Source organism: Salvia miltiorrhiza, chromosome 6 (genome assembly GCF_028751815.1).
Source record: "Salvia miltiorrhiza cultivar Shanhuang (shh) chromosome 6, IMPLAD_Smil_shh, whole genome shotgun sequence".
NCBI classification, from domain to species: Eukaryota; Viridiplantae; Streptophyta; class Magnoliopsida; order Lamiales; family Lamiaceae; genus Salvia; species Salvia miltiorrhiza.
This window is the reverse complement of record NC_080392.1, coordinates 17357250-17372666: the sequence shown is the minus strand read 5'-3', so window position 1 is coordinate 17372666 and position 15417 is coordinate 17357250. Positions and strand designations below refer to the sequence as shown.

General features: G+C 37.5%; 1 protein-coding gene across 1 annotated transcript; it reads right to left on the bottom strand.

Annotated features, from left to right (window-relative positions):
- Nucleotides 1-2858: 2858 nt before the first annotated feature.
- LOC130990259 (auxin efflux carrier component 1) lies at nucleotides 2859-7917 on the bottom strand. Its single transcript, XM_057914493.1, has 7 exons — nucleotides 6871-7917; nucleotides 6142-6715; nucleotides 5824-6058; nucleotides 5641-5726; nucleotides 5224-5381; nucleotides 4086-4162; nucleotides 2859-3140 (listed from the first exon to the last, which is right to left on the bottom strand). Exons 1-7 carry the CDS (start codon nucleotides 7453-7455, stop codon nucleotides 3074-3076), a joined length of 1782 nt encoding a protein of 593 aa, XP_057770476.1. The 5' UTR covers nucleotides 7456-7917; the 3' UTR covers nucleotides 2859-3073.
- Nucleotides 7918-15417: the final 7500 nt, after the last annotated feature.

Sequence of the window (15417 nt, the reverse complement as noted above, 5' to 3'; positions counted from 1 at the left end):
TATAACTCCTCATCTCTATACAAAGTAATCAAACAAGGGATCTTATACCCTACTTACTCAAACTTAAGCAATTAAACACATCATCAAAAGCCCGGGTATTACAGTTGGTCACAGAAGGATCTTTTGGAATGAATGGACTTATTCATAATATCCATCATTAATAGGAATCTACTTTATCTGATAGTGTGTTGAATTTAATTTTCGTAAATTTTCTCAACAGAGCTTTTTGGTACTATACTATAATATTCTTCAAATTCCTTATGATTGTATATTACATCAAGGAAGTATTTGCTTTGAGCTATTAGCAAAAAACATAAGCTTCATTTATTGCTATTTTATACATTATTTATTTTAATATTATAAAAAATTTGAGTAGTTATTATAAAATTTCGGACAACACAATTTTTCTTGAACAAGGTATAATTTTATAATTAAGGGAATGTATTATAAGCTTATTTGAAATTTAAAATATACACATCTATAACTTATACTCCCTCCGTCCATGAAAGAACTTCCTAGGAGGGAGTGACACGAGTTTTAAGAAAAAATATTGTTGAGTATATTGAGAGTGGATAAAAGGTAGTTGAGTGTATTGGGAGTGGTGAAAAGGTGTTACTATTAATATTGAGAGTTGTGAAAAGTGAAAAGTAAGAGGATTATAAGTGGTGGGGTATAGTCCAAAAATAGGTAGGAAGTTCTTTCGTGGACGTCCCAAAAAGAAAATATAGGAAGTTCTTTCGTGGACGGAGGGAGTAGTATGTAAAAACTATCCACACACATGCACATGTAAAAAAAACATATTAAATCCATCCAAATGTATTAAAATATCCTAATATCTCAATTATGATTATTCTTGTCTAAGAATTTTCTTACATATCCTAGGTTTTGGAATCTAAAATTGTACTTATAGTATTTGATGGTGACACAAAATTAAGAAAATTCCGTAACTCTTTAAATTTAATTATCCCAAGACAAACTTGACTACATAGTGGGTAGTGGTGATCTCTACTATTCTCTCCGTCCCACGAAATATGACTTAGTTTCCTTTTTGAGTTGTCCCACGAAGCTTGACCTGTTTCTAAAAATGGCAAAAAATTTATCATTTATTCACCTTTTCACTTTTTCACCTACTACATTTAACACACAAAATACCAATTTCTTAATTTTCGTGCCGAAGAGAACTAGGTCATGCTTCATGGGACAGATGGAGTATATTATTGTATATTAAAATTGTGACTATATGTGGGAAGCAACTAGTTATTAAAGAGAGATTGGCGAGTAACGTCAAGTAAGAGAGAGAGAGAGATTGGTGGTATTTTATAGGCATATTTTAAAGTTGAGGTGCAAAATTAAAAAATGAAAAAAGTTCGATTTTTTACATGCCAATTCCCCATATTATTACATCTAATATTATTACTCCTAGGGCCTGTTTGATAGTTGGAATGAGATAATGGATAATAAATAAAACCTAGATAAATAATATAGATTGAGTGAGATTATTAATATGTTATAGGTGTTTGATAATTAGATATAATCGTTGAGATAACTAATATTTTTGTTTGATAGACAATATACAAGTTAAGATTAAATGAACAAATTGTCTCAAAAAAAAGATTAAATTAGTAAATTACCTTTTTGCCCTTTATTTAAGAAATAAAAAAATATAAAAAAAACTATCAAAAATGGGGTGATTGTACACGTACCCCCCACCCCACTCCCCTTGCACCAGATCCAACCCCATCTTCTTCTCATTCTCGCCCCCCCACCCCCCCCAACCCATTTTCTTCTTCTTCTCAGCCTCGCCAACCCCCATCTGCCCAATTTATTCAACGAGAATGCACCCCCTTGCACCAGATCCAACCCCATCTGCCCAACCCCCAAAGCGAGGCGAGGCGGGGCCCTATCTTCGTCGACTCTTCGTCGTTCGCCGTCCAAAGGGACGAGACTCAAAGGGAGGCGAGGCGGCGGCAACTCTTCGTCGTTCGCCGTCCAGCCGCAAGAATGAGAGCGGGCAAGGAGGGGGCCCTATCATCGGTCGGCAGCGGCTGATGAGGGAGGCGATGATGGCGGCCCTCCGGCTGACTGAGGCTGTCGTGGCTGAGGGAAGGGAAGGGAGACGGCGGCGTGGTTGACGGAAGGCGAGAGGAGGACCGTGAGAGAGACGAGGGAGGCCAAAATTGGAAGACCCAAAATTAGTGTCATCTACTGTAGAAAAGGGATTGTGGGTAGGGGGGGAGGCAGGGTTCCATTATCTAAGTGTAACAGTAGAATTACAGCGGGCCTCGATTTTCTTGCGGGCCGAGGCTATAACTTATGTTGCCTATCAAACATGCAATTAGGGGAGATAAATAAGCTAATACCCCCTTGTAACCCCTAACAAACACGCCCCTAATATTATACTTTATTAATATATGCAATCGCAAACAGAATTTCAAGCCAATAAAACGTAAGAAAATCTAATTTATTCATTATAGTAAATAATTTACGCATATGATTCTAAATAATCCCTTCAATGTTGTTCGGTTTTAAAAAATCTCAAAGCAAAGCAAATTAAATTTTTTTTTTGGTGCATGTTATAAAAGACAGGGTAAGTTGTACTCAATTGTAAAATCACACCAACCATAAATTTATTAGTAATTATCATTTCATTCCAATTCAGTAGTATACATACAAATCATGCCCTGAAAGTCGAAAGGTTATTTTTTACTTAGGGGAGTTGGGAGAGGGGGAACAGTGAGATTTGAACCCGAGACCTCACTATTCACACACAAGAGGTCATACAGGTTGTTCGCTGCAGAAGCACCAAACTGCTTCACGTTTTTTTTAGGTCTATTGAAATAGTAAACGGGAGAAGAATATATTAGAAAAACTAATTAACCATCATTTTTTTTTTCTTCCTTTTTCCTGAAAGATGAGCTACAGACATGACTTTACACCTTTTCTTTTTTCACTAGAAAAACACAAATGAATCTAATGGATCCATGGCCCTCTCTTTTTGTGGCTGCCTCAAAGATGTGTCCATGTCCAAATACTCAATGTTAAATACACTACTCTTTCGACATGCTTTTTCACTTCATAGCCCCAACAAAATGTAGTACAACAGAGTTATTGGCAACGCGATTATCATCCCAAATATCACCCTGTTACAAAAATAAATTAATACTATAACTCAATATATGTATACATATAAATGGAGAGAGAGAGAGAGAGAGTTAATATATCAAAATATCTAATTTACTGGATAAAAAAATAGTCATTTTTTTTTTTGGCTTAAAGTAATGCCTTGCTTTAATTCATCACTAAAATGTTTCGTGGTTAACTCTGAATCATAGGGCAAAAAATGTGAATTCACAATTAAGAAACTTCGAAATTTATAAGCAAAATAAAGTTAATTCATAACTAACGACTTTCATAGTTGTGAATTATATATAAAATAAGGTCAATTTAGCATTAAAAAGTTATGTTATTTTGAATTATTATATCAATAAGGGTAAACCTGTAATAGTATTTATTTTTTAAAATCTTAGAATCTATTTTTTTTTTTCACAATAGCAAAATGACATTTTTGTTAATTCACTCACTCTCTCCATATAGTAGGGGTATCAACTGAAATCATCCTTATTCTATTTAAAAAATCTAGTTCATACATCTTGATTGATAAATCTTGATTGATAAATGATCATGATTTGTCAAATGAAATTATGTAATGCCTATAATAATACCCGTCACGCATACAATAAAGCATTTAATTTCTATTATATATTTTTTTGGGGCGTACGGTTTGAAGAATTAGATAGGATTGGATTAGATTAATCTTATAATATCTTGTTCGGTGGGTGGATACAGCCCGTGATTCAATCTTGAAACAATGTCACATAGGAATAGTCCTATGATAAAATTAATCGCGGGCCAACTCAATAGGTAATCTCGGACTAATTTGATCTCGATAATGCTATTTATATATTGCAGCAATGCTTTGTTCATAATTAATAAAATAAGATTGGTTTTCCTAATTAAGAGCCCATAAGTATGTGTGTGTGTGAAAAACATATAGTCCATATATTTAAGGATGGAGATATGCTTACCCCGTGCTGAGAATGTCAGGGTGTACGTTATACTCCTTGGCGAAAACAAAGGGGACAATTCCTTGCGGTAGAGCAGCCTGTTTGCCCATACAAAAACAACATAAACATATATCACTACTCTTTAAAATATTTTTTGTAAATCTAACAACAAGCATCTTAGATGTTTTCCTCCACTCTCACATTGTCCTCTTGCATTTGAACATCCCTTTTCAAGAACTCATTTGAGTAAACAATAATCCCATTTTCCCTTTCTTCTTAATTTTCTATTTTAAAAAATGAATCCGGAAAGAGGTAGATTCACGTGTTGACTGTCATGTGTTGGACTATTTTAGTGAGATTCTTCAAAAAGGAGTTCACTTCACTTAATTCAAGTATGGGGGACCATAAATCTCTGAATATACATCAACTGTGACCAAATTACATGAAATATATTCTTACTCATCTATTAAAATAAGCAAAAATATTGTCGGAGATTTGTCTTACTGTTCTACTTAATTTTGTTTAAGCGTTTTGGTAGCTAAACACCAGATCCTCTCAATTTTTTAACATTTAAATATTTAAAAATAGTGTTAATTGACTGCAAATTCATCATTATTAGTAGTAAATTCTGATTTTTCACATATCTCATAATCAAGTTGATAAATAAATACAGACTCTGATAATTTTCAATATTCTTTTAGAATTAAGATTTCAATCAAATCAAAATTGATGTGCCGTCGTAATTTTAAGACGTGGGGCTACAATATCAATCTCACATCAATTACGATGTGTCTGAAATCTTCACTTTGTGAAAATTTTAAAAATAATCAAAATTTGGTGTATTTATTCACCAATTTTATAATGGTCCTCAAAACATCTTTTTAGTTTATTTTTGACACAATTTCGCTAACTATTATCCTTACTATTCTCGTATAATTTGTACCAATTATTGGAAATTGACCAACCACTTTTCATTTTAATAAGGTTCATACATTATCATTACTTTTTATGATTTATTGGATCCTTTTTTCACACAAAAAATACATAATTAATTTTTACTAAAACTGGTGTCTGAGAAGATGTTTAAGGAACGTAAAGAAGAGTAATGTTTAAAAAAATAAGACATATTAGAAAAAAAGAAATTGTTAAAATGAATGACCTGGACAATGGCGACCCGCAAAAGAACACCGCGAAGGCCAACAGCAATGGAAGCGGCTGCCATGACAGCTGGTCCTGTAAGGAATCTCACAGCCATTGCAAAAGTCGCCACCGAATTCCCACATGCTATGATCCTCGGCTGTAATGCCATGAACAGACCTGCGCATATCACACACACACACACACACTAATATTTTCAACTCAGATTAACCCACACACGCACACGCGCTCAAAAGATTATTGGCACGCGACAATAAAGAGGCAGACATGTCATCATGCCACACTGTTGCCTTTTCAGCATGCTTTGCTTTTCTCTTTCCACAGTTTATAATTAGTTTAATTAATCCTATTCGGATTAGTCATAATTAATGCCATTAGAGGGAGAGAGAGAGAGATTGATTTTGTGATGATTACTCACCTAGACTGAACATGGCCATGCCAAGGCCTGCATCTGACAGTATAGATATGGACTTGGCTATAATTGCAGGCATTTCAACGTGCCACCTATAAAGGGAAAGATTTATTATAATCAAACTAGAATATCAATATCAATATCAATATGAATGAAGAAATTAATTCAATAAACAAAATTAATTACTACCTGAATGAAACTAGAGACCATGTTAACCCAATCAAGCTTGAGTAGGTGTTTGGATTTCTGATGAGTTTTCTCCAAACCATGATCAAGATCAGCCTTGTCATGACACTTGTTGGGGGCATCACTTTCAATTTGTTCTCTCCCACTTTATCTCCACTCTCTCTCTCCCCACCTCTGTTTCCAAAGCTGAAATCATCCCTCTCTAGATAATCTTCTTGATTGTCTCTTTGTCCCTCCACTAAAATCAACAATTTCAAAAATATTTAAAACATTTTTAAAACTATACAAATAGTTTAGGGTTAAATTTAATTATTTAATTACCTTTGGTGGGAGAAACAGCAACCCTAACTTCTTTACCATGCTGCTCCAACGCAGCGCCATAATCATGGCCACCAAACACATCCGAAACAGGAGAAGCGCTGGAGCTCCAAACGAACATGTGAAGATCCTTCCCGCCTTCCTCATTCTTCTGCTGCTGCCCGTTCGGCTTCTTACCCGCCGCCGCCGCCGCCTTCGAGGTAGGAGAAAACATCCCAGGATTCGGCGCCGGGTAATGCGCGTTGCCGCCGCCGCTGGCCGGATAGAACCTGGGCTTGTTGTTCCCGCTCTCCTCGTCGAAGTTGGAGGGGCGCGGCGTCGGCCCCCGCGATACGTCGGCGGCTCCGAAGTTGGAGTTCCGGCCGCCCCCCATCATGGAGTAAAAATCCGTGTGGTTGAAGCTGGAGCCCCTCGGCGTGGGGTTCCGCGACGACTGCAGCGAGTAGATCTCGGCGTTCGTGAGGTTCGACGGCCGCGGCGTGTTGGACGAGAACCCCATCGATCGCCTCGAGAAGATATCCGATCTCGACGCGTTCGACTTCCTCACCGTCACGTGCAGCTTCCCGTCCTCTTTCACCTGCACAGGGAGGGACGGAGCTAGAATTTCAAAAATCAAGGGATGAAATTACAATTCCATATACAAGAAATTGGAAAGATAACGTAATTATAAGGGTTAATTATTCATAATATAATGGTAACATGACATTGCGGAAGCTTATATAAGGGGCGGACCTGCGCCTCGGTCTCGAGCGGGTGGCGGCCGTCGAGCGACATGACGTCGGAGTCGACGTGGATGGAGACGATGGAGCCAGCGGTGTCGGGGAACTGCTCGGAGATGAGGAGCTTGGCGCCGCGGTACTCGAACATAAAGAGCATGAGAGTATACCAAATGATGCATTGCAGCACGACGATCTGCACCATAAGCGAGCCGGAGAAGTCGCCGTACATTCCTTTGAGAAGAGGGATGCCCATGACGAGGGTGTTGGGGAGGGTGGAGAGGGAGAAGAGCGTGATGGTCCACTCCAGGCACCCGCGCTTGCTCACGTTCGCCCACACGGCCAGCACGCCCAGCACGATCAGCTTCTGCAGCGTGTCGGCGGCGATGAACCGGAGGTTCATCTTGTAAGGGTCGTTGCTGGCGATGAAGTGGAACGACAGCAGCGGCACGGCGAAGAGGGCCACGAACCGGTTGATGCCGGAGCACTGGTCCGGAGTGAAGATCTTCCACCATTTCACCGACCCGTACGCCAGCATCATGGCCACGTACAGCGGCACCACCGCCGTCATCACGTGGTAGAAATCGGCTCCGGTGATCATTTTTTTTGGTTTCTCAGGTAGCTAGGTTTTTTTTGGAGAGAATGAAGAAGAGCATGTGTGTTTTGGTTTATGTAGAGAGAGAGAGAGAGGGAATAGTATATAAATGTTTTTAGGGGTTGAGGATTGCAGCTTTGAGAGCTGCAAAGCAAGCTTGCACTTGCAGTCCCCAAAGCAGCGCAGTGTGTGGGTGGGTGGGTGGGTGGGTGGGTGGTGGGGGGTTGGGGAAGGGCGTGGGAGGGAGTAATTATATTTGGCTTAACTTTGTTTTTATCCTGTTTGTTTTGAGGAGAGAGAGAGAGAAAGGGGAATTTGATAATGAGGTGGTGTGTGGACTGTACATAGTCTGGGGAAAGGAAATTTGGTGTGTGCAGTATGTGTGTGTTTTTACTTGTTTAGAGAAAGCTTTTGCAGCTCTTTCGTCCCTTCTTTTCTCTTTCGTCTTCGATTCGCTTTTCAGCTTGTGGGTTGTGGTGCTTGATGGGCTATGTAGTTGTATAGACTATTAAAATATAACTATTCATGTGTTCGTGCATTGCAACACACTAGAAAGTAAGATTAGTTTTTGATATTTGGGATAAATATTTGAATTAATGTTTAATTTTACCTATTCTTCTCTATAAGAAAACAAAAAATACCCAAAATAAAACTCCCTCCAACCTATTACTCCCTCCGTCCCACTCCAAATGTTTCATTTCTTTTGGGCACGGAGATTAAGAAATATGTATAAAGTAGATAAAGTGGGTATAAAGTAGATAAAGTGGGTTGTTGGAAATTATTTAAATATTAAGTATAGAGAGAGTGTGTATTGCCAAAAAAAAGAATGAGACATTTGGAGTGGGACAACCCAAAATAGAAAATGGGACATTTGGAGTGGGACGGAGGGAGTAGTAATATTTCATTACTTTTGAATACAAATGCGGTTGTATTGGTTTGAGATTCTGTTGAATTTTTTAGACTTTAAAAAGTCCATAAATTTTCGTGGATTTAGGAAATTCATAAACTCTATGCAGTGTTTGACTGACTTTTTTTTTAATTGATTTTCATGGATTTTCATCGACTTGATAGGAATTACAAAGGCAACATCCCAACGCCGGCTGAAGCCCAGCTACCGTTGGAACCAGAGCAATCCAGCGCCGGCCGGTGCCCAACACCGCTAGAACCGGAGCTGGAGTCCAGCACCTGCTGAGATGCTTGATGCTCAAAGCACTAGCGCCCACTGGAGCTCACCCGGCGCTGAGATGCTTGATGCTCAAAGCACCAGCGCTTGTTCGTCTCGAGCGAGCGCTAGACAGAAGAGAGGTAAAAGATTCTACAGAAATCTCGTGTGATGAGGTAAGATTTCTCTCTTTATATTTTTGAATGAAAATCCACCAAAATCCATATAGTTTTAAAATCCATAGGCTTTTGGATACCTAAGGATTTTTTAAGACTTTTTAAAATCCATATTGAATATCTATAGATTTTTAGAGACTCTACAATCAATACACCCCCCCCCCCCAAAGATTAAGAAAAAGTGTAGTTAGTAAATAAATTGAATTGGGATAAGATATTTAAGGATTGTTTTACAGGAGTTATGGAAAAAAAAATACACGAATTTTGAAAAAAGTTGCAATTTTTACCTAAATTTTCAATTAAGCTAAAAAAAATACATAAATTTATATTTTTGTTGCAATTTTCATTTATGTTTGACTTTCAACGAAATTAGAGCTTAGTTGATAGTCGAAATTAAGTCAAATATATTAGTTTTTACCTTCTTAGACCTCCGAGCTTTTAAATACTCCTCAACATCAGAAATTAGACCAACATCAGGTGAACTTCTGATTGCCAATTAAGCTTTATTTTCGCTGAAAGTCAAATTCTGGTGAAAATTGCAACAGAAATATAAATCAATGTAGTTTTGGTTTAACTAAAAGTTCGGGTGAAATTACAACTTTTTTCAAAGTTCGTGTATTTTTTGGCCATGACTGTTATTTTAAATGAATTGGTGTATAAAATGAGTTTGACCCACCATTAATAATATTTTAAATAGTTAAATTTGTATTAAAAAAGGTATGAGACATTACTAGTGGAACGTTTCAATATAATAACTGAGACATTACTAATGGGACAGTGGAAATAAAAATTATCCATTTTGAGTTTGAAATAATAAAATTGCCCTTACTTATAAAAGAATACCAACTAGATATACCCAGTTGAAATGACAAAAGATGCCCACTAGATACAAAAAAAATTATAAAAATTATTCATTTTGAACTTGAAATAATAAAGTTGCTCTTACTTAAATTCCAAACTTTGCTCTAAATGCTCGACCAATGCAAGTTGAGAATGAATTGTAAATGCACTAATGTTCGACATGCTCTAGTATTGCGAGTCGAGTACATCGAGCATTAGTGTATTTGTGGTAAATACATGAATGCTCGACCTCTGCGAGTCGAGCAATTAAACATTCTTAGAAAATGCATTAATCTGGACATACTTGATCGTTGTGATCGAGCATTAATGGTCTATCAGTCGAGCAATAACACTCACTTTTTCATGATTTTTAATGTTCTTATGATGTCAATTTTATAGGGAATTGAGTGTTTGATAGTTGTTTTATGCTTAAATTGTTTCATCTTGTAAAACGCGATACTTGCTAGTACTTTGGTGAATTCTACATAAATATTGAAGCTTAATTTAGAAGTGTAGTCTGAATAAAAGTTGTAGTTTATCGCGGTACGAGTTTGTGGGTTCAAACGAACAGTACATCAGAGTTCGAACGAGAGAGATATGGCCGAAACAAGAAAGTTGCGTGAAGTTGTTAATAGTGGCCGACGAGATTTACAGGATTTTGCTAATTTTCGAATTTTATCATTATTTTTGAATTTTGTACTGTATTTATCACATGTGCCTATATATAGGTCATTTTCTTGACCTAGTAGACATCCCTCTTCACCCCTTTTCATATTTTCTTCAGTTTTTCGACTTAATTACTTTTATAAATTAGATTTATTTTCTGCAAGACTTCAAGATTGATAAGAGAAAATACTAACATGGTGTAATTGTAGCATATATAACGCAACTACTTTATTAGCAACAAAATACCTCAACTAACATGGTGTAATTCACTGCAAGACTTCAAGATTAATAAAGGGTTAATTGCATGAAAATACACGAACTTTAGTCACTTTTCCATTCTGCACACGAACTTTGAAACTTACATTTTTAATCATGAACTTTGCTGAAATAGAATTTTATTGAAAAATGAGAAATAAAAATTAAAAACCCTGAAAGCACAGGCGCAAACGAGGGCCGAGCCTCGTTAAAACCTCTTTAAAGTAAACCCAAAACGGAAAACTCTAAAGAGGAAAAAGAGTACTCGTAAAAGCAAACTCCGAGGACAAAACTCGGAAAAGAAAGCAAAAAACCGGGTGGAGGCTGAGTTGAGACTCCCTCGAAAGCTCCGGCCAGACCATTGCTCCTAGGAAGCCCCAGCCCCGAAGACCCGACTAGAAGATCTAAACCCCACAAGAAACCGGAAGACTAGTAGCACCAAAAGGAACAGAAGAAGACCAACAAAAACAAGACGCAACCTAGAAAAACAATAAAAAAAAGTAGTGTACGAAAAGATCCCAGCCACGTCGAAAACAAGCGAGAAGAACCAACTGCTACCATCTAAGAGCCGCCAAAATCTGGCAAGAGCAGCCCCATGGTAGTGCTCGATCTCAACGTCGAGGTAAACACAGCAAACCCCCATCGAGCAGCCAATTGAACCCGACCGTAACAGCCCCAGGCTCGAGCTCACTCGAGACCTGAAAAAAGGCTGTGCAACGTTCCCCAACCACAGCACCAAAACACGACCAATAAAGACATCAACTTCATAACCGCCATTTGTTTGATGAAAAGACAACAATAATAACTCCAAGAAATAGATTAGAATGCCTAAAAACTGGACCTTGCAACACCAAGAGGTTGATTACAGTCCCACGGCATGGTAGAAACCCAATCAAGGCAGACTTGATGCTAGGCAAGACGACGCTGACATCGCTTCTTCCAGCTTAACAAAGATATCAAATCGTCGTTGAAACCCTTACTACAACGCCACACGTACGAATTTCATGTGCGCATCATCATGCACAAGCTGCTCTATATCTACCATCGAGTGCGGCCAGTAACCTTCTCTCACCATTTTAGATGCGAGGAAATCAACAACTTGATTCCCTTTCCTATAGATATGAGAACAGCGAATCTCGAAGTTCACGATTTGGGACCTAATTTTCTGCCATCGACTTTTGAAATGCCATGGAACCGTCATAGTGTCCCGATTCATAATATTAACCACATACATGGAGTCCGACTCAATCTACACTTTACTCCAGTTGTGAGCAACAGCTCTCTCCCTCGCAATAATCAAAGCTAGAAGCTCAGCTTCGAAAGCAATACCATTTCCACCCTCAAAGTGAAAACAGCCAACAACCTTATTTAAAGCATCCCGACAAAAGCCCCCCGCATGAATAACATCCATCGATATTCCACTTCAACCAAATATCGTGTGGAGAGAGCCAGCAAACCTCGGAGCTTCTGGCAGAAGGCCTCAAATTAGCAAAAACACCCAACTGTTTAAGAACCAAAAGGTCTGAAATAGAGTTCGCCATGTGACCCAAGTCAAAGTTAACCGCTGGTTCCATAATGGCAAGGCGAACCATCTTCAGGAAACCAGTAATTGATGGGGACGAATTCTCGTGCATGATCAAGTTTCTCAGCGTCCAAATACCCCAAATATTGTGAACCACAACAACCCGTCAAAGATTAAGGACCTGTCGGCCGGTTACAAACTTCATTGTAAAAGATATGAAGCTCCCAATCTCCTACACATCTGGTAAATTAATCCGAAACTAGGATAAAGTTTTATCCCAAATTGTTTTAGAGAAGGGACATGACCAAAAAAAATGGTCAAGTGTTTCCCCAGACGGTCGGCAGATCAGACAAATACTAGGACCAAAAGTTCCATGTCCGTTTATGTAATCATGAACTTTGCATTTGTTCTAATTTTTCCTTTAAATTGAAGTGCGGCCATCAGAAAGCTGACGTGTCTTTAAAAATGCCACATGATTGCCTGACGTGTCTGTAATTAAAATTATTGACGGAAACACAAACTTTAGTCACTTTTTTCATGCAATTAACCAATTAATAAATCACTATTGACCTATTCACTACTGTATTTTCGTGTGCAGATGGAAAAAATGTATTTTTCAGTTTTTCGATTTTTCGGATTTTAGTAGTGTTTTTCAAGTTCTGTACTATATTTATCTCATGTGCATATATATATATATATATATATATATATATATATATATATATGTGTGTGTGTGTGTGTGTGTGTGTGTGTGTGTGTGGTCTCCATTGAACTCTTCCCTATATATCTCAAACTGAACAACTAGACATTCAAATTGATATCAATAAATCAAACACACATATTCAATCAACTATGTAAAAACCCTAGAATCAGAAAAGAAATTAGCTAGACAGAAATAAATAAATAGAAGACATAATTAAAAAGAAAGCAATTGAAATAAATAAAATAGATCAAACTTGGAAAGAATTTAGGATGAACAACTTGAATCTTGAAGTCTTGCAGATATCTCAATTGCTTTCATAATAATGTTCGTTGGTTCCCAGAATTGAAAAATAAGGAATTTACGAGATTTCCTAAACTTGAAGAATTCAGATGAATCTGATTCATTGATTTTGGTGAGATCAATGGCTCTGATTTGGTCTTCATTCTCTATATAGGGGAGTGGTCTCCATTGAACTCTTCCATATATATATATATATATATATATATATATATATATATATATATATATATTTCATTTTTTCCTCTATAAATACCATAATTTTTCCCATTTTAATTCTCTCATATTCTATTCTCTCATCTATAGTCACAAGTGCAAAAAATGTCATATTCCCACAATTCTTCGTCGAATTCGTCCTCCAATGAAGAAGTGTCGAACAAAGATCATCTTCAATTTCCTGATCCTAATGACACTCCTAGTTTATTTTTCATGCATCTTGCTTTCAATTTCTTGCAAGTGGCGAGTACATTTAAATTTGATCCTCCGCCTCAACCAAAGAGGAAGTATCGAGTTAGTCGTCGTGATCATGAAGGCAGTGGTACTCGCCTTTATAGGGATTATTTTGCTCCCGAGCCGATGTATGGCCCTCAGTTTTTCCGTTGTTGTTTTTCTCCTATCTGAATTGTTCATGATTGCATATGTATGTCCCATTATCTCTATATAAGTAGATTATATGATGTGTTGTAAATCACAGAAGACCATATAATTGGAATAACCTTATGAGATATAAAATTGATCACAGCCGAGACGACTCTAGGACGAGTCGTTGGTTTAGGCTGCAGTATAGATTGAAGTAGTTTATCTTGGCTACTTGTTTATACTGGTGCGTGTAAACGTATTGATAGGATCACAATGAGATGTATTCTTTTACCTGACCTAAGTGAAGAATCAAGATCTTGGTGACTTAATAGGACCTGAATCCTAATAAGATTTCAGGTATATATATTAAATCGTATATTACTTTGATTTACTATGGGTGAGAGTTATATATTAACTTGAGTACTCAGTATCTTGGGTGATAGCAATTTATATATGATATTTGGTAATCTGTATTAGGTAAACGTATCCGGTATAGGATGATAGCATCCCCTTAAGGAGCTCAAAAGTTTTATTGCGCTAAACCCTGCAGGTTGATTAAGTTCAGGCACAATAATAAAGATTGAGTGGTACTGCTTAAGGAATAATAAGAAATTAATTAATATAAGTTGCCAGGAGCTTTAATTAATTAATGGATGTTGGATATTTTAAATACGGGGGGTCCGATAAGTTTAAATACAAGTCCCGACTCATCATTGGCAATAAAGGGGTAAGTCAATATTAATTATCTAGTGGAATGAATTAATATTTATGAATTAATTATGATTTGAGCTGATCATAAGAATTAATTCATTTGAGGCCCATTTTTATTCCTTATATTTGATCCCTGGACTGGTCCAAAGTCTCCTGAGCTCAGTAGGAGAAAAATAAGTCTGGTTCATTAAAAGGCCCAAACTCTGTATTTATAATTATAAATACAGTTATCTGCTCTTAGAACATAACATACGTAAAATCATAAAAGCTAGGTTTTCTGTGAGATCAGAAGTGTGAGGCTCTATTTTTTTTAAGGATTATTTTTCTCCGAGAATCTTTGAGGTTCATCGTCCATCCGACGTCGTGGATCGAGCGGGACACAGGTCAGAAGGTCAAAGCTGGAGTCTATTCTCAACAACCTTTGTATCCAATTCACAAGTAAGTAACTCCAAGGTGCATCACTTAAATTAATAGGACCATGCTAGATATTAATCGATGTATGATGAATTATGATAATCCGATAAACGATCTATATGTGTAATCCTACAGTCAATGCGCTAGAAGTTGAATCATTCTTCCAAAAACTCGCTGACGTCTGTGGCCATGTTGGATTCTCACCAATCCAGAAGTGCACAACGGCGATTCAACAACTGGCATATGGTACTACTGTTGATTGCTGCGACGAGTATCTTCGTATAGGAGAAACGACAACCTTGACATGCTTGAAGAAGATCTACAAAGCCGCTGTTCGTATTTTTGGCGGTGTATATTTGAGGAGGTCAACCACCACCGACGTTCAAAGACTACTAGTAATACATGAGGTGAAACATGGGTTCCCTGGAATATTGGCGAGCCTAGACTACATGCACTAAATATGGAACAATTGTCTGGTGGCTTGGCATGGTGCTTACACTCGAGGGGATCACGGCGAGCCCAGAATTATATTTGAGGACATTGCTTCTCAAGATCTGTGCATCTGGCACGCCTTCTTCAGAGTCGCTGGCTCAAACAACAACATCAATGTTCTCAACCAATCAACGTTGTTCAACAACGTCCT